The 18,540-nt window shown below is 43.1% G+C and overlaps 3 protein-coding genes across 12 annotated transcripts; 2 read left to right on the forward strand and 1 right to left on the reverse strand.

The window, feature by feature from the left end:
- The first annotated feature begins 565 nt into the window (after positions 1–565).
- On the forward strand, positions 566–7,910 carry LOC105833305 (zinc finger MYM-type protein 3). Of its 3 annotated transcripts, none has more exons than XM_012674947.3 (12): positions 566–888; positions 1,235–3,845; positions 3,929–4,282; positions 4,357–5,165; positions 5,445–5,665; positions 5,784–6,019; positions 6,098–6,284; positions 6,390–6,515; positions 6,584–6,705; positions 6,819–6,966; positions 7,062–7,158; positions 7,250–7,910. In XM_012674947.3, exons 2-12 carry the CDS (start codon positions 1,263–1,265, stop codon positions 7,422–7,424), a joined length of 5,058 nt encoding a protein of 1,685 aa, XP_012530401.1. In that variant the 5' UTR covers positions 566–888; positions 1,235–1,262; the 3' UTR covers positions 7,425–7,910. The 3 variants fall into 3 exon arrangements, with proteins under 3 accessions (XP_012530401.1, XP_012530400.1, XP_012530402.1); XM_012674946.3 differs by having other exon boundaries at positions 567–888; positions 7,059–7,158; XM_012674948.3 differs by having other exon boundaries at positions 567–888; positions 5,487–5,665; positions 7,059–7,158.
- Positions 7,911–8,058: 148 nt separating this feature from the next.
- Positions 8,059–10,040, reverse strand: LOC105833303 (39S ribosomal protein L19, mitochondrial). The gene is made up of 4 exons (XM_012674945.3): positions 9,361–10,040; positions 8,774–9,206; positions 8,418–8,696; positions 8,059–8,335 (listed from the first exon to the last, which is right to left on the reverse strand). Exons 1-4 carry the CDS (start codon positions 9,422–9,424, stop codon positions 8,206–8,208), a joined length of 906 nt encoding a protein of 301 aa, XP_012530399.1. The 5' UTR covers positions 9,425–10,040; the 3' UTR covers positions 8,059–8,205.
- Positions 10,041–10,046: 6 nt separating this feature from the next.
- On the forward strand, positions 10,047–17,981 carry LOC105832062 (ski oncogene). Of its 8 annotated transcripts, none has more exons than XM_028190136.2 (4): positions 10,047–10,429; positions 12,915–15,375; positions 15,487–15,707; positions 15,792–17,981. In XM_028190136.2, exons 2-4 carry the CDS (start codon positions 14,200–14,202, stop codon positions 16,696–16,698), a joined length of 2,304 nt encoding a protein of 767 aa, XP_028045937.1. In that variant the 5' UTR covers positions 10,047–10,429; positions 12,915–14,199; the 3' UTR covers positions 16,699–17,981. The 8 variants fall into 8 exon arrangements, with proteins under 8 accessions (XP_028045937.1, XP_028045936.1, XP_028045938.1 ...); XM_028190135.2 differs by lacking the exon at positions 10,047–10,429 and adding an exon at positions 11,063–11,192; XM_028190137.2 differs by lacking the exon at positions 10,047–10,429 and adding an exon at positions 11,242–11,266.
- The last annotated feature ends 559 nt before the right edge of the window (positions 17,982–18,540 follow it).

An 18,540-nucleotide genomic window follows, 5' to 3' on the forward strand; every position in this document is an offset into this window, starting at 1 on the left:
CTTCCCGATTTCAGAATTTATTTTTGGTCATAAACACAGAAATATATTTTTTTTAAACTCCACAAAATAGATCTGAAGTTAGGCTGACTGCACACCAGCGTTATTTATGTCGACGCTCGATGTCCAATGGGAGATTTGTTTTTTTTTTTTCGAAAAAACAGAGCAAAAACCTTAAGCTCGTTCGCATTGTTCCACGGACTCACCAATCGCAGACCTGGATACGGGAGCCGTCACGTTGCGATGTTTATGGGTCTGTTCGCGTCACATGTCCCAACATACTCCTATTCACCCCAACGCACTCCAATACGTTGATTCCGATGACGCCAACCTATTAGAATGCGTTGGAGTGAGTAGGAGCATGTCGGGGCATGGCGACGCGAACAAACCATATGTGTTTAGATTCGCGATTGGCTAGTTCTCCCGTTCATTTTTACGCGCGAGGAACGTCCGGACAAGCGTCGCTTTCTCTACTTTTTCTCTTTCGCACTTCGAAACCTCGGTGGATGAAGTTAGCCGCGATCGGCGTTCATCACGCTCGTTATCTCTTGACGACGCCGCCGATTTGACCTCTAATTCCTTCCTCGAACGAGCGTGGCCGGTTATTAGCTCGTCCCCCAGGACTCCCTCGACAATCGTGTCGCCTCGTTTCGAACGAGTCGCGCACTCGCGCGACCCCCCTCGTCGCGAAGTCAACGACGAACACGGCGTCGCGTCCTTTCGCCGTGCTTCGCCGCGTTTCCCGGCGAAGAGCAACGTATGTTTGTCGGGCGAGGTACACGCGCGGTCGTACGTGTATCGTCCTATACGTACGTGACATTTAGAACGCTTCGTCCCGTTAAAGCCTGAGGCTCGGCGGCGTTGAATCGACGAGCGACGAGCAATCAGCAGGTAGGGAGGAAATATGGCGATGCGACCAGAGCTCTCACATAACCTAGATGTATCCCCGCGCGGCACACCAGCTCAATCGCATATACTTTTTTGCTTGCTTCCTTGTTTCATTTCGAGGCTTACCCTCTCTACGACCACGTTTCCTAGATGTTCCAAGAATCCGCGAATTGTATTATATATTTATATTTTTTTAAAAATTATATAATAAATATTAATAAGTAATAAGAAACTTACGTTTACCTGGTAGTTAATTGTGCTATCAGATTTTTATCTTGAACGATGTAAATATCTCGTTATAAAGGTAAAGCTATGAATATTATTATTAAAGTTTAATTTGCATTTTTAGATTTCTAAGGGACGAACCAAAAGTAATAATGGATTTCAAGGATGGCCTTGTATCCTTGGACGATCCTGATGTTGCATCTCAATCAGAGGCTGTGAGCAATTCTGAAAATAATTCACAGGACGAACCTGTATCTTTAGATGAAGCTAATATTGTGTCTCAATCAGAAGCTATAAGCATATCTGAAAATGACTCCAAGGATGATCCTGTGTCTTTGGATGACACTAGTATTGTACCACAACCAGAAGCTGTGAGCAACTCTGAAAATAATTCCAAGAACGATCCTGCTCCTTTGGACGACATTGGTGTTTTACCTCAACCAGAAGGTGTGAGCAACTTCAAAAATAATTCCAAGGACAATCCTCCGTCTTTGGACGACACTGATGTACCTCAATTAGAAGCTGTGAAGAACTCTGAAAATAATTCCAAAAACGATCCTTTGTCTTTGGATGACACTGATGTATCTCAACCAGAAGCTATAAGCAATTCTGAAAATAATTCTGAGGCTGATCTTGTATCTTTGGACAACACTGGTATTGTATCTCAATCAGAAGCTGACAACTCCAAAAATCAAGATAATATTAAAAGCTGTATTGAAGAAGAAAATGTATCAGAAAAAGATAAGGATTCCGATCAACCACAGATTAATGAAGATATTCCAGAGCTGCAAGATGAAACGGAAAAAGAAACTGTAGTAATCTCTGAGAAACACTCAACTATATCGAATGTTGAGGTGATTGATTCTATTGCATGTTTAGAAACTATTGAGAAAGACAAAAACATGGAGGTTGATGTAGCATTATCTGAGAATGACAATGAGATGGTAACAGCCGAAGGACAAAGTAGCACAGTTGAAAATGTTCACAAGGAAAATGTATTGGTTCATGTGAATGTGGAAACGACCGAGTTGGATGCATCTGATTCAAAAACTGATAAGTGTGATACGGAGCTTCCATCAGCTCTCGAAGACTCGTGCAAAGTTCCAGACGATGTTGTAAATGACGAGACTATCAATGATAATGTTGCGGACGAATCCGAAACATTAGCCAAAGAAAAAAAGAAAGATTGCGATGTCGCGGATGAATCCAGTAGCAATGCGGATGACGTGCAGAAAGAAGCTGCACCGTCGAAAAAACTGGACTCGGAATCTTCGGATAGTAATTTAGATAACCCCGAAAAAGATCTGTCTATCGAGAAGAGCATCGAACCTGAAAATACAGAGTTTGTACAATTCTCCAATGACAAGCATGACGATTCGCAGATCGAGGTCCCCTCTGTTGACGCCGAGGATCCCTTCGGCGGCGAGGACGCTCTCACATCCGAAAGCGTGGAACAGTTAGAAACCGACAGTCTTGCTGAGGACGAACTCAGAGAACAAGGTGATAATTTGCAGGAAGCGGTAAACGCTAGAAATAACGATTCCAATGAGAAACTCGACGTTTCCAACGTTTCGAACGCCGACGTTGATAAAATCCTGAGTAATATTACCGAAACATCAAATGATGTGCGAAATCTTATAAATTCTCTCGATAATACATCCTCGATAAATACTAATCCTTCGGGTGCTGATATATCGGAAACGGGAGCGAAAGATGCGTCCTTCGCAAAGTTATCTGAGAAACAAGACGAACAGAAAAAGGACGCCGAGAAAGTTACACCGATGGAAACAGAGGCCGACATATTACCGGGACAAGATGACGAATTATGTATTATCCCAGACAGCATGAAAGTAATAATACCAAATAAATCGGGCAAAACAACAGATAACGACCAAGACAAATCTACGTCTGTCACAGATCTTAAATGCGAGGAAACAATGCAAAAATCGAGTTCGGAGCTTGAAACGGATACTTCACAAAGTGAACCTAAATTGGATACTATAAAAAGTGAGGATAAACCGGAAAGTGCTACAAAACAGAAAGCAACCATTCAAGATGAGCAGTCAGCAAAGGAAAATTTAAGCGTAGCAACGGACGTTATTAATATCGACGATGAGAAAAATATGGAAGTTGAAGAGATTAGCAGTAAACAAGTGTGTAAGCAGTGTGGTGAGGAAAGAGCATGTAAAATTCAAGTGAAAATCGAAACAAAAAATTATTTTGTATGCTCGAAAACATGTAAAGCATTGTTAAAGGCAGCTAGTAATAAGGCGATTAATATACCGAATGAAAGCATTAACTTTAAACCAGAGAAGCGTTGCGCGGCTTGCTTATTAATTATAGAAGCTAACGATGAACGAAACCTCTCCTGGGAAACAATGGAATTCTGCAACGAGGAATGCCTGGGCAAGTTTCAGAGAAAATATGGAAGTTTATGTAAGAATTGCAATGGTGCGGTTCAAGCTGTTAGTTTAGGAAAATACTGTGTAAGATTTGGATGTGATGTGAGACAGTTTTGTTGTTCGACATGTTTAGAAGAATTTAAAAAAGGTTTAAAAGTATGCAGTTACTGTCAGAAAGACATAAGTTTTAGCATGGAAGGCTTCCTCGCACCGGTTGGAGAAAAGGGACAATTTAAAGACTTTTGTACCCAGGACTGTATGGAAAAATATTCAAAATTAAACTCCACAGCACCGCCAGCTACAGAGAAGAAACCATGCAGTGTTTGTAAGGAGGTACAATCATTTTTTTAATTCTAATTCCCCATGTAATTATAAATAATTTTTATAAATATAATGTATAACTTTCTTTTTTACAGGAAAAGCTTGTACACTGTGAAGTTCAAATATATAATAGCAATCCAGTAGCTATATGCAGTGAACCCTGTTTTGCTGCGTTTAAGTTTGTGAAACAGGTCAAACCCGAGCAATGCTCTACCTGCAAGAAATTTTTTGAATTACCAAATAAGCAGCATTTTATTGTATTTTACGAGAATGAACCCCATACATTTTGTAACAAGACATGCTTAAATATATTTATTATAACGAATAGGAAGATAGTTCCATGTAACTGGTGTAAAGTAAAAAAATATAATTTTGATATGATTAAGAAAGAATTAAAGACAGGGCAAACCTTGATGATGTGCAGTTTAAATTGTTTAACGTTATATCAGGTAAGATACTTTGTTTCTTAAAATAGTATGTAACAACAAATATAAAAAAGGTACAAATTGTTTTCTTTTTGTAGGTTTCTATTAATGCTGTATCTGCTAAACGAATTAACTGTGATTTATGTAAGGAATATTCCTTAGCGCACTATCACCTCACAATGTCAGATGCGACGATACGTAATTTTTGTTCGTACAATTGCGTCATGAACTTTCAAGCGCAATACACTAAGTCTCCTATAACTATACCGACGAGCGACGATCCTGTGCCTACAGGCTTACCTAAGAGGACCACGTTAACACAGAGAAGTACGAATCAGATTGCTTCCAATGAGATGCAAAGTAAGAAAACTCTGCCAGTTATATCTTCAGTAACGAGCTTAGCTACAATAGGAAATGGACAAGCGAGTCCGACGTCACAGCAAAGCAATATGATAATACCCGCGAACGCGAGTCAAACAATCTATAAGCAACAGGTCATTACCAGACCATCTAGTCCCGTGAAGGTGCATAATAGGATGACTCAATGCAAGCCTATAGTACATACAAAAGGGGTTTCTGTGCGTCCTCATCCTTGCACAAAATCGACACAAACTACGGAGAAACCTCAACAGGTGATTGTACCCATACCAGTGCCAATTTACGTTCCGTTTCCAATGCATATGTATAGCATGCCTTTCCCAGTTCCGATGCCTTTTCCACTGCCTATTCCCGTTCCCTTGTTTATACCTACTACGAGAAATAGTGCTAAAGGAATTATGAAAGACATTAAGAGAATACAAGAGAAGATACCGGCCGATCCGTACGAAGCTGAACTTCTTATGATGGCCGAGATGGTAGCTACAGAAAAGAAGGCCAACGATAGCGATTCAGACTCGGTGGATGATAGGTAAGTGAATGTGTTATGTGTGGTATGCGTGCGTGCGTGCAGTAATGTCTGAAATGTTTAGTAGCGATATTTTTACACAATAAATGAATAAAACATAGGTAAAATATATTAATATTTTGCAATTTAATATTAAACTGACATATTAATATTAAGCTAATATTATGCTCGATCAAAATCAGCAAAATAATTTATTCTCGTGCCGCATAAATTATTTATTTTGCTTCTTAAAAATTTTATTTCTGTTTATCTCACGCACCAAAAGCATATATTTTTGTTTAGGGAAGATGCTGATCAAGACAATTTACATAGTACTGGTTTCAGTCCAGAAGCGGTTGATACCAGTAATACATTTGGAGATGACATGTTACAAATGGCGTTAAAAATGGCTACAGGAGAATTAGATGAGCCAGCTGTCGATTTAGAAGCTGCTTTGACGCCGAACACGATTACAGCCACACAGCAGGCACCGCCGCAGCCAGAGAATACTTTGGATAATGATGGTACAGTATAACATAAAAAATGAATAACGCGATAATATACATATGCATTAATAATTACATTTTTTTATTACTTACTATTAAAGTTGAAATCATTCCTTACAAATTATCTGTTTTTTAGTGCAATCGGATCGACTAATAATTGCCTCTAGAGGAAGGAAACGTGTGATGCCATATAAGCCGCGATCAACGCCAAACAAACGGATGAGACGTGTCTCTGGTACAAATGACATGCCATTAATGCCACCACCAGAGCCCCAGCCACCTCCACAACCGCGTATTATGGAGCCGATGGAAAAACCTGATGCTAATATGGCATTAAAATATACATTTGGCGTAAATGCGTGGAGACAATGGGTAAATATAACTTCGTGTATATATTTATGTCAATCACGAACGAAAATATTTATTATGGATAATTTAAAAAATATACAGGTAATAGGAAAGAATGCCGAATTAGAAAAACAAATTACACCAATGAAGAAGATAAAATTGTTCAAAACAGATCTCTTACAACTTACCGCAGATGAATTAAATTATTCTCTATGTCTCTTCGTAAAGGAAGTAAGAAAACCGAATGGTGCGGAATATGCTCCTGACACAATATATTATCTTTGTCTAGGTAAATCAACTTTTACGTGACACAAGCCAACAGTTACAATTAAATCAAATGTCTCTTATAAACTTATGTTTTAGACTTAAACTTTTTTTTATAAACTTATTTTAGGAATACAACAATACTTGTTTGAAAATAATAGGATTGATAACATATTCACGGATTCGTACTATGAGAAATTCACAGATTGTCTAAACGAAGTAGCGAAAAAATTCTCTGTACTGTACAACGAGGCACGTAAGTGTGATTTGTCATTTGTTGCGATTTTATTTTTATCTTTTTACGCCATGTCACCTGTTTTGCAGAATATATCGTAACCAGGGTAGAAGAGGAACACTTATGGGAATGCAAACAATTGGGTGCTCATTCTCCACATGTTCTGTTAAGCACGCTTATGTTTTTCAATACAAAACATTTTAATCTTGTAGTAAGTTCATTGAGATTTACTAATAAAAGTCCTGTAACTTGTTACCGTAATATTTTGTTGTCATACTAATAAATATCTTTCAAATGGTGCTTCATATCAAATATTTCTTTCAGACAGTAGAAGAACACATGCAACTTTCCTTTTCTCATATCATGAAGCATTGGAAGCGTAATCCAGCAGCTCAACCTACGGCTGTGGCGGGGAAAGTTCCTGGCTCAAGAAACGTTCTTCTGAGATTTTATCCACCGCAATCAGCTCTTGGTTGGTTACATCTATTTATATATTGTAAATCATAAAAATTTTACAGTTAAAGTTTATTTATTTGTGTAATCTATTATTGCTTTTTTTTAAAGAAGCTAATTCAAGAAAAAAGAAAGTATATGAACAACAAGAAAATGAAGAAAATCCATTAAGATGCCCTGTTAAATTGTACGAATTTTATCTATCGAAATGGTATGTATACAATATTATGACTAAACAAAACATTAAATTATTACGTCAGTTTGCTCTGTATGTATATTATTTTAAATTTGATATATTTCAGCCCTGAAAGCGTTAAGACACGAAATGATGTCTTTTATTTATTACCAGAACGCAGTTGCGTACCAGACAGTCCAGTATGGTACTCGACATCGCCACTCGCAAAGGAACAACTCATCAAAATGTTATATCGCATTAAAATGGTTAAAGAAATTAATGTAGCGTTACTAACCATTTAATCTTATTACAGTGATCTCTTGAAAAGCAAGACTTATCTATTTTAACACTTTGACTTCCAACTGGAAATTTGAGTTTAATTCCAGACTCTACAATATATTCCAACGATGTTATATGTTTAATTATTTGTATATTTAATGTATTTATTGTATATTAAATATACAATAACTAAATATAATTTATATTAAATATACAATAACTAAATATAATTGTATATTTAAAAGTGAAATATCTTCAGTACATTGTCTTTCAGTACATTTTGTTAACAATGTTTTCTATTAATAATATTTAACTCTTTTTCTGCTACATGCGTTTTATTATGACTTGCCTATTGAAATATATGCACACAAAGTATTGCAAAGTGTTAAAATGATGCAAAAAAATAATTATTACTAAACGCGAACAGAAATATAGGATTAAACAAGTTTTCTAGTTTCTATTGTATATTTTTCACTTCTCAATAAAAAAACTTATTGATCATTGAAAAATTTCTGTGAAATTATAAAAAACATATATTTAAGCTATATCTCCGAGATGTAAGTAACAATATAAAATGTCAAATTATCTTTTGTTGTTATGTTTAATTCTATATGTATATATATTTGTTGAAAAAATTCAATAATTGTAAAATTATAATTTTTTTCACGATTATAATTTATAATATAAATGGAATAGCCTTTCTCTTTACAGAGATACAAAATTGTAACAAAAAAAAAACAAATATATTTATTTCGTACTATTTTCTTATACATGAATTGAAAAATACTGCACATGATCAAAAGTTTATCCAGTTTTCTTTGGACGTACAAAAGCTCGTTTATGTTGTTGCCTACGTTTAGTAATTTCCATTTCGTGTAATTTTGTATACACTTCATTAAATATTTCATTTTGATCCTCTTCAGGGATGGTTTCCCTAAAAATAATACGATATAAATGAAAAATTGATCTTAAAAAAACATGAAGTATTACAAAAAAAATGTTCTGCTTTCTCTTACCGATATTTCTTCATAAGATCATATTTTTCCCAAGGCTTTGCTGCAGCCTCAGCTTTTTTAATGCGTTTCTCATTAAGCTGAAGATTTGTCACACCTTTTAACTCTTGACGTTCCCATTTCTCCACCCATGGACGAGGATTAAGCGGTACTTTAATCTCATTTACAGGCACAGGAGTACCTTCTGGCAAATATTCTGGCTCCATATCCAAAGGGAAAGTACTGTATTCTGCTGGTGCATCTCGTAGATATCGTAGATGTGGATCCAATCTTTTCTCAAGCCTAAATATTTGGTGTGCATAGTACCACTTATATAAAAGAAACAATTTCAGAGTAATTTATGTAATAATTATATTTACCTGAGACATTCTATCTTTTGTATTGCAGGATCATATAAATTATAAAGCACATCGAGCCCTTGATTATCAATCACATTTCTCAAGATAAACGTAGCCCTCAAGCCACATCCACCTCTCTCGATGCATATGCCGACAAACTTGTTGATCTTTCCAGGAGCGTGTGGCTCGGAATAAGTTACAGCTAATACAGAACCAACATAAAACTCAGGTATCGCTATGTGTGTGCGCCTTGCCAGCATATCTATGCGCTCTAGCTTCTCTCGAAGTGAGTTACGATATCTGGAATCTGGATCAGGTAAAAATTCTGGATACACGAATCGATATCTATCTGGAATCACTTTTTTCTGCTCAACATTTTGTTCCGTTTCATTATTATGCGATTCTTGTACCGAACCTCGAGCAACTGTGGAGGAATTTCCTCTGACTGAATGACCTGAAAAATAATTTATTTATAAATTATTTCCAATAATTAAACATTTTATATATATATGAAATATTTTACATTTTATATATATATGATAAGGAACAAAGCTATGTTTTGATATTTTCATATAAATTGGCTAAAATGATAATTTGACATAACCTACGTAGTACTCTCGCTGTTCGTAGTCCGCCGTAACCACGAGAAAAAATTCTTGAAATCACAACCATAGCTTTAATTTTATATTGTTATTTTTATTACGTTTATTTATATAAATATGCACAAAACTTTCTTTAAAAGAATGTTATCTTTCTGAAAGTACAAAATTCAAATCTAATTCTATCAACGAAAAGCAGAACTCGGGACAAATTCGGCAAAGTACAAACTCGTGTACTTTACCGGTATTGCAGGACATTCATGATCAATCAGGAAAAAGTTTCGAATAATCAGGAATAATAAATGGAAATACAACATTTATTCTTCTTTATTTATTATTCAATAGAGACCATTAAAACCATAATACGTTCGTTCCTTTTTTTGTCTTATTATTTATTTCTGTGATGTTTTATAATTTAAATAAGAAGCGAGGCGCCTGTACGTTTCCAGATATATTTAATTTCTTTGAATTTAGCTAACAATCTTTTCCGTTTTTACAGTGCGTTAAAGACAGCAATCAATCGACAGCTTTTTTCGAAAGATAGGAAGCGCATCATCGTCATCGTCGTCGTCGTCGTCGTCGTCGTCGCCGTCGTCGCCGTCGTCGCCGTCGTCGCTGTCATCGTCAACACCGGAGCCTCGTGCCGTCCCTGACAATGAACGCAAGATGGCAACGATACCCAAGAGCGTTCATACCATGGCCGCGTCTCCACGTCGTCGTCCGCGCCGTCCGCGGACGCGTGTGCGGCCGCTGTGTGCGAGTGTGTGCATAACACGCAAAAGGAGGTACACAGGCTATTTTGACGGGAAGGTCACATGACTAGACGGCTGTCGGCGTCCAATTCACACAGACGCGTGCCGCCGCCGTCGCCGCGGCCGACCGCACGTCGTAACCGAGCTATGCGTGTGCGCTACGTCGGATCGCACGTGCGTGTGTGTGTTGTGTGTGTGTGTATGTTTTGCGTGTATCATGATAGTATGTACACACGCATATAACGCGCACACACCTGCTCTCCACGGGGGCCACGGGGTGGGGACCGCAAGGACGTGACCAGGACCGAAGCAGAGAGAAATTCATAGTGGGTTTCCCTCCGATAAAAGTAAAACTGTTCTCTCGCACGATCGCCTCTGCTTTACTTTATTCCGTACTATATTTTTAGATGACAGTATTTTGTATAACTTTTGATGAGTCTCCTCGGTTTTAGCATGCTCTAAGAGTCATCCATATTTGCTTTCTATCGTCATTACGTCTTTGTCCCGAGCGGAGTTCAAAGATAATAGCCCGCAGACGGAGCGAGATTTAACGAGATATCCCCGAGTGCTCCGAGCGGACTTTTTCCTTCTGTTTAATTATCCTGCAAAAGATCTACAAGCTGTAGCTACAGGAACAAAACATGGGGCGTTAGAAAAAATAACTACGCAAACTAGAATGCGGCTAAGATCGCAATTCAGGAGCTCCTTAATTTACTGAAACGGAGCAGAATAATACGATTGTTTTACGTGGATTCTGCACGATAATAGCAGTCCGCTGTTTTCTTACTCCGGCACTGTTCGCGACAGGCGCGGTGGTGCGCAGTAGGTGGCCGGTTGTCGCGAGAGGGGAGGGAGGGGGAAGAAAAGGGAGGAGTGGCCGACATCGTCGTCGTCGTCGTCGCCGCCGTCGCCGCGGCGGCGGCCGCGGCCGCGATGCTCGTAGGGGGGAACGAGACAGGCATGCGGAGTTTACGGTGATTCTTTACCACCGAGCGGACGCGTGCGCCGCGGCCAAACGGAGCTCGCGGCACGCACACCGAGACGCGATGCGTGCAGAAACGCACGCGTACACATACCGGGTGCTAAGAAGTAAGATTATAGACGATTAAGAGGATTATTGTATTCTCGTGTGAACGGAGACCGATCTACGATCGATCTGCCAGGTAGACGATGACCCCTCGTTTGGAATTATCTCGAAAGTATTCTAAATAAAATTTAACGACTAAATTGTCAGGACATTTAACGTAGATTTTACGTGAGATATTTAAAAAGACGTCGTGCTGTAGATAAGGTAATCGCGAGGTATTTTCTCGTCACGCGGTATACGCGGAGCCGGTTGAGAAAACTCACACCGAGGAGGAAGCGCGCGGGGAACGTGCACGTGTACGCGCGCGAAAAGTGTGCGCTTACGTGCGTACACAGGCAGACGTAGACAGGCGGGCGGGAAGAGAGAGAGAGAGAGATAAACGTGTGTGCGTGCACGTGTACGTACGTGTGTTCCGCTTGAGGGGAGACAGTCTCGCTCTCTCAAGGGCTCCGCCGTCTCCGACTCTCGTCTCGTCGTGTTTACGCGGTCACGCGCATGTGTACAGGCGCGGACATCGCCGCGCCGGGAGAGAGAGAGAAAAGAAAGGCCTCTCCGTTCTCGCGCGTGTGAGGGCAAAAAAGACTCCGCCGAGACCGAGGAAGAGAGAGAGAGAGGGAGAACGAACGAGAGACGGACGTCTACACGGTCGTCGTCCACGGGCGAGGAGGAGCGCGCGTGGAGAGTGTACGTATATATCGCGGAGGTCTGCCGTTGTCTCGTTAGCGTCTGTGCACAGGGCGGGAGAGAGAGACGACCGGGAGGAAGAGGAAGAGAAAGAGAGAGAGAGTGAGAGAGCGAGAGGGAAAGATAGAAAAATATTCGCGTCGCAGCTAGCGTGCGTGCGCTCTCATCGGTGGATGGTCCATCGGTTTATCACGTCTCCCGGGATCGAGATCATCGTCACCTCTCGCGCGACGCGGTAAGAGGTAATGCGTGCTTCCGCTCCGAGTGTCCGGGGTGTCCGCTGCCCGTCGTTGTCGTCATCGTCACCGTCACCGTCTCGTCCACGGTCATACGGTGCGTGGTCCGCCTCCGCCGCCACCGCCACCGCCACCGCCGTCGTCGCCGTCGTCGCCGTCGTCGCGATCGATACGCCATTGCGTCGCGACGTGCCGACGAGTAGATCGCTCGTCGTCTGACGATGCTCACAGCCGTGGTGATAGTCGCGCTCCAGTGATGCGATAATATTCCGCTGGACGTCGGACGTATCATCGCCCGACATCCTCGTTGTTGGCGCGCACGGCGCGGCGTCCCGATAGCGATCGTCGGCGACGCCAGTAGCGACAGCGACGACGGGAAGGAGGTGGTGGCGGACGAGACGGTGAGAGGGAGGAGCAGGAGGAGGAGGAAGAGGTGGCTCGTGTCGTGGTGTTGGGTTGGTTTGGCGCGCGCGGCGGGGAACGTCGTCGACGGGACGGCGGACGCTACGGGCTGATAACGTGCACCGTGCTCCGCGCGACAGCAGTGCGCGCCGTGCTAAAGTGACGAACGGGAAGAGAAAGAAAGAGAAAGAGATGAGATGAGATAAATAGAAACGCCTACGTTTACAGTGTGCGAGCAATGTGCGAAAGATAAATAGACCCCTTTCTCCCCAACAATATACATATATCTATATATATATATATATATATATATATATATATATATATATATATATATAAAATATATATTATATATATAATACACACATATATATAAAGCATTTGCCATTTCGTTGTCCATAGATTGCGTTCGATAAGACCGTAAGACCCCGGCTATGGATCGTCGGTCCGCCGTATCCGTGACCATGCGCTGCTTTCGTCGTGAAGCATCGAATTCGCGGCTGCGAGAATGTCGTGTTGAAAACCGCCGTCGCCGCTGAGGAGGAGGAGGCGGTGGTGTTGGCGGTAGTGGTAGTGGTGGTGGCAGTACCGGAGAAGAAGAACAAGAAGGAACGAAAAGAAGAGAACGAGGGTAGACGGAGGAGGAAGAGGAGCAGTGGCGGAGAGAACGAGAGGGGAGTTCGCGACAGAGGATCGGAGGACGGAGGAAACTCGCGCGAGGAGGAACCAGGCGATTTTCTCTCTCTCTCTTTCTCTCTCTCTCGTTCGGAGGACGGCGCTCGCTGCGTACGATCACCGAACGCGCTTTTCTGCTCGCAAAAGCGCGTGCGAGGGATAAGGACAGAGAAAGAGAGAGAGAGTGTGTTTGTGCGCGAGAGAGAGAGAGAGAGGGATCGCGGACAAAGAGGACGAGAGAGACGAACGGCTTTATCATGTTGTGCGTGGAAGTGGTGGCACGATCGCGCGATCGCGGGTCGCCGCGGCGATAGTCGCGTTGTCTTCGTCGGCGACGCGTAATGCAGCGGCGGGAGGGGCGACTGTAGGGAGGAAGGAAGGACGCGCGAACGGGTTATACGCGTGTAACTCGGCCTCTCGTGCTGCCGGACGGAGTGAGCGAGCGAGCGAGAGAGAAAGAGAAAGCAGGACAGGGAGTAGTGCGCGCGTGAGAAAGAGAGTGCGAGAGAGGGACAGAAGCGCGCGCGCGGGTTAGGGAACCTCGTTCAGTGGACGGAAAGGATGGACCCGCGTCTGTCTCGCGGCGGCGCGTCAACACGTCGATCCGCGAGCGAGGAATGCGGTGGAGGTCGCCGCGGCACCACGACGTCGACAACGACACGGACGACGACGAGCACGACGCGCTGCTGCTGGGCCCGCCGAGTGTAACATGGAAGTGGAGTCGCGAGGAAGCCGAGCTGTCGTTGTCGCGCCAGTTGTCGTGCTAGTGCTGCCCGGTCCGCGACATAAATAAACTCGTGGAGTGGCCAGAGTGTAATACCGAGTGGAATATATTGTGTACACGCATCAGCCGCATATATATATATATATATATAAATATAAAGCGATATCGAATGCGCGGAGAACCGCGCGGTGGCTCCGAGTGCGGCACGCGTTAAAGAGTGTAGAGGTGGATCGTTGTTGCTCGCGCTCGTCCTCTTCCTCCGGAGGAGAACACGCATCTCGGATAACCATGGAGACCCTGCTGCCCGGAAACACCGCCGCTGGCCAGTCGTACAGTCCGCAGCTGAAGACCGTCCTCAAGACCTATCAGCTGTCAGCCGTCAAGAGCCTGCAGGGTCCCAGCTCGGCCCTGCTGGGCATGGACTGTAAGGCCCTGCTGCACGAGCAACAGTCGGCGACCGCGTGTTTCTCGCCGCCCGCCGTCACTCGTCCGGCAGCGGCCAATTGCGGCCTGGAGGTCGGTCAGTGCTCGCCCGTGGAGTCGCAACCGCCGAAGGACGTCGTGATCGAGAAGGAGGCTCTCCGCGAGACGTCGGCGCGCACGCTGACGCCCATCCCGACGAAGGTGCCACCTCCTCGCACGCTTGAGGACTCGGACGAGGATCGTCCCGCGGTGGCGGCGACGACGGCCACCACGGCGCTGGATCATCCGAAGGTCGTGTGCGAGAAACGCGAGCTCGAGTTTCAGATACCGATACTCACCGCGCCCGATCAGAGCTGCTCCGAGCGATGCGAGACGATCCTCGAGGGCGAGAGAATCTCGTGCTTCGTCGTGGGCGGCGAGAGGAGGCTGTGCCTGCCGCAGATACTCAATACGGTGCTGCAGGACTTCTCCCTGCAGCAGATCAATCAGGTGTGCGATGAACTGCAGATCTACTGTTCGCGCTGCACCCGCGATCAGCTCGAGGAGCTCAAGCACTCCGGCATCCTGCCGCGTAACGCGCCGTCCTGCGGCCTCATTACCCAGACCGACGCCGAAAGACTCGTCAGCGCATTGCTGTTACGAACCGAGTCCTGTGATCCCTCTCAGATCGGTCCGGCGCAGAACTGTCTTGATAAGAAGATGTGCAAGAATGAGGAGGAGGAGGAGACGATTGTCAAGTTCAAGGTGTACCACGAGTGTTTCGGCAAGTGCAAGGGTATCTTCGATGCGAAGCTCTTCGAGACGGACGATTCGGTGTGCATCGAATGCCTGGAGTGTGGCTATCAGTTTTCCCCTCAACGCTTTGTGAGACACGCTCATAGGTCTCTGGAGAATCGCACTTGCCATTGGGGTTTCGATTCTGCCAACTGGCGGTCGTACCTCTTGCTCTCTCGTGATCAACAACACTACAACAAGTCGCTCATCCTTTTTCGGGAGCTCAAGGACAGGCATCTTGTACTAAACTCCAAACGAAAGCTAGAGGTAACCGCTTAATATGTTTCTCTTTAAACACAAGTGTTTTATTTTAATAAGAATATAAAACTAAGTTTAATATGTCTGAAAAAATATATGAATCCAAATATTTGTTTTTAGCTGCGACATGAACATGAAAGATTGATCAAACGCACAAAGAAAGACATAGGGAAGGACGACTGCCCTGGAATCTACAACGGCAATGGGATGCCAATGTATCATCCTGTATCTCAAATCGCCCCTGACTCGTACTTGATGCAATGGGCGGTTTTCGAACTCGCTTCCAGGGGTGCAGCCTTTCAGCCTTGGAGTGCTACAAACAACTGCAAGCACAGAGACAAGTAAGTATCGTGAGATTATTGTATGCAGTTTTGCGTGTTATATTTTTATGTGACGACAACTAAGACGAGCGTTTGTGTTGACAGTTCATCGTTGGTGCCTGCATACCTCAGTCGAGGTCCACCCGTGCTGCAGCATCCCGAACGAGTGATTCCGCTTTCGGAGTGCGAGCGTTTCGAGCCACACTTCCAACCTAATGTGGCGTTGGCACCTATACCGGCACCCGCACAGATAACCCAGATTCCGTCACTTTCCGTTCATCAGCAACGGCGGCATCATCACGAACATCATCGCCGTCACAATCATCACTCCTCGAGTCCCACGTGTGAGAAACAGGAGCTGTTGTCGTCCGCCAGCGTTAAGGTGGAGAAAATGTCGCCGAGTCAAGCGCCGCCCATCGGTTCTTATCCCCTGTACTATGTGTCCGACGAGAATCAGAAGGAGGCTGCGCCGCCGCCTGCAAAGGACAGAAAAGAGAAGAAGGGCGAGGAGGAGGAGAGCAGTGCGGCGGTGACATCATCCACCGTGAACGTGGAGCCTGTACCGCTAACAGCGTCTTCCGAGATCGGCACCTCCTCGCCATCGGAAAGTGATTCTGATACCGACGGCGCCGCGGCGGCGGATCTCGAGGAACGGTTGAGGGTACTGGACGTGCCTCAGGACGTGATAGAACTGGTTCGTCGTGTGACGTTGGAGAACGCGCAGCTACGACGTCATCGGCGATCGGACGCTCGTGAAATCTCGAGGTTACGCAGTCAGCTGCATATGCAAAAGTTACAGCAACAGCAGCAGCAGCAACAATCCACTGTTATCGCCGACGAGGAGAGTCAGGATAAGAAGGAGGATGCGACGACGGCGACAGCACCGCGCTCCAGCGCAGCCGACAGCACCGAGGGCGGTAACGAGGAGACCGACGCTGCGAGTTTACCGTCGAACAATAAAGAGTCTGAGTCCGCCAGCGCGGTGGCAACTAATAACGAGTCGGATCAGTGATTAGGATAACGCGGAAGTTATTTAACACACATACAACCACAACTGCTCAGCGATTATCGCGACGACGCTCATCCGTTGGCCGAATAAGCGTGCACTGAGTCTAGTATGTTAGGTATATATATACATATATATATTTACGATTCTAAACTAAATGATAAACTGTTTAGGTTTATGTGATACGCGACAAGCCTTTAAACGTTATCGCAGATAATTCGGAGTTTTTATTAGGTAAGTAAAACACGTGCTGTCCAACTCAAAACATCGGGCTGGTGGAGTCCTTGCGCTTCATACTCGTGTCTCGCGAAATTCGAACCGACCGACCGACCAACTGACCGACAGGCCACTGTCAGCGAAGATAGCTTGCCTTCCATGTTTGTCGATAGCTACGTGCGATACGTCCACTTCCTGTTTGCATTTTAGTGCTCCGCGAATAACGAAAAATGATACACACGTCCTTTTTCGAAATAAATTTCAGCTTGTTGAGTCTATGGTGCCGCGAAGACAAACGTATTGCTCCGTTAACATTTCGTCCCTTCCCAGCCATGGGTGATGTTAGCGGATTTCGAAAGAGTGATACTCCCAATGGGAGATGTGGCAAACCGATGCCACGAGTTGAACAGCCACGTCCAGGCATACTTGTATGTATCGGTCGATTTTTTTATTAAAATCGAATGTAGATATTGTATTATACTGAAAAAACAGGGGAGTAGATTTAATGAATTGTACCGCGCCAATAAAACGATTACATTTAATGGATATTACGATCAGACATTTCGTATATATTAAATATATACGAAATGTATATAAAAAGCAAGATTTTTACTATATAATTGAGTCTTGAATACATGAGTGATAAGAATAAGAGAGAGAGAGAGAGAGAGAGAGAATGCATATGCGTGTGAGAGATTTCTATTGAGAATGAATTTAGATTACTTCACATTTTGTAGTCATGATCGCATAATGTAAATACATTGTGGCATCATAGGTGTACGTTTATAATTCATTACAGTATCATGACGAAATAATGCTAAAGTACAAAAAACCTAGGTGCTATATTGTTATTCTAGGTATGCTGTAAGCATAAACCTGGGTGTGTTCCAGCAGCTCGTACTACATTGTAATGCCCAGAACGTTATATACACGTTCAAAAAAAACAAAAAATAAAAATAAAAAAACCGAATCGTTACGACTAAAATCTTGTGATTAACGCGTATAAGTGGGATCTGCTTTTTTACTTGACGAAAAAGCTCGGTCCAAGCCTAATCACGTCAATAAGGGGAGAAGGGGAAGAGAGAAAAATTTGCGATTTTGAAAATTATTATTTGGTACATACAGTAGGACCATAACTTAAATTGATAATAACGTATTCGATTGTTCTTAAGTTTTCAATCATTTACGTGATTATCACTTAATTTATTTAATGGCATAAAAAAAAGTGATTTATACATAATAGGTCACTTAAAAATGGATCGTCGACGATCTTAAGTCATGTTGTTTTTTTTCTTTTTTTCAAAAATAGTCTAAATATTTAAAAAATGTTTTTTTTCCAGAGTTGCGACTAAAAACATAACGGGAATATTATTGATCGTATCGTACGTGTGGACACGTACTGTATATAATTTCTGTTAACTACAATGTTTTGTTATTGATATGATATTTTTACGAGAAAAGAGAGCAGCTGAAGGAACTCACTTTAATATATAAATATATATATTTATATTTATTTTTTGTACATATATAATTGTTGAGATACATATCATCTTTAGTTATATTTAATATATATATATGAAATGGTCCTACTGTGAGAGAAAGAGTACGGCAGATGCGCAGAAATTGTCCGCG

This window comes from Monomorium pharaonis, chromosome 8 (assembly GCF_013373865.1).
Source record: "Monomorium pharaonis isolate MP-MQ-018 chromosome 8, ASM1337386v2, whole genome shotgun sequence".
Classification (NCBI taxonomy): domain Eukaryota; kingdom Metazoa; phylum Arthropoda; class Insecta; order Hymenoptera; family Formicidae; genus Monomorium; species Monomorium pharaonis.

Coding starts and splice junctions, on each gene's coding strand:
- LOC105833305 (XM_012674946.3), top strand. CDS start 1,263: ATGGATTTCAAGGATGGCCTTGTATCCTTGGACGATCCTGATGTTGCA. Junction 6,516..6,583: donor TGTACTGTACAACGAGGCAC/GTAAGTGTGATT, acceptor CCTGTTTTGCAG/AATATATCGTAACCAGGGTA. Junction 6,706..6,818: donor CAAAACATTTTAATCTTGTA/GTAAGTTCATTG, acceptor TATTTCTTTCAG/ACAGTAGAAGAACACATGCA.
- LOC105832062 (XM_028190136.2), top strand. CDS start 14,200: ATGGAGACCCTGCTGCCCGGAAACACCGCCGCTGGCCAGTCGTACAGT. Junction 15,376..15,486: donor ACTCCAAACGAAAGCTAGAG/GTAACCGCTTAA, acceptor ATTTGTTTTTAG/CTGCGACATGAACATGAAAG. Junction 15,708..15,791: donor AACTGCAAGCACAGAGACAA/GTAAGTATCGTG, acceptor TTGTGTTGACAG/TTCATCGTTGGTGCCTGCAT.
- LOC105833303 (XM_012674945.3), bottom strand. CDS start 9,424: ATGGTTGTGATTTCAAGAATTTTTTCTCGTGGTTACGGCGGACTACGA. Junction 8,697..8,773: donor CAAAAGATAGAATGTCTCAG/GTAAATATAATT, acceptor CCAAATATTTAG/GCTTGAGAAAAGATTGGATC. Junction 8,336..8,417: donor GATCTTATGAAGAAATATCG/GTAAGAGAAAGC, acceptor TATTATTTTTAG/GGAAACCATCCCTGAAGAGG.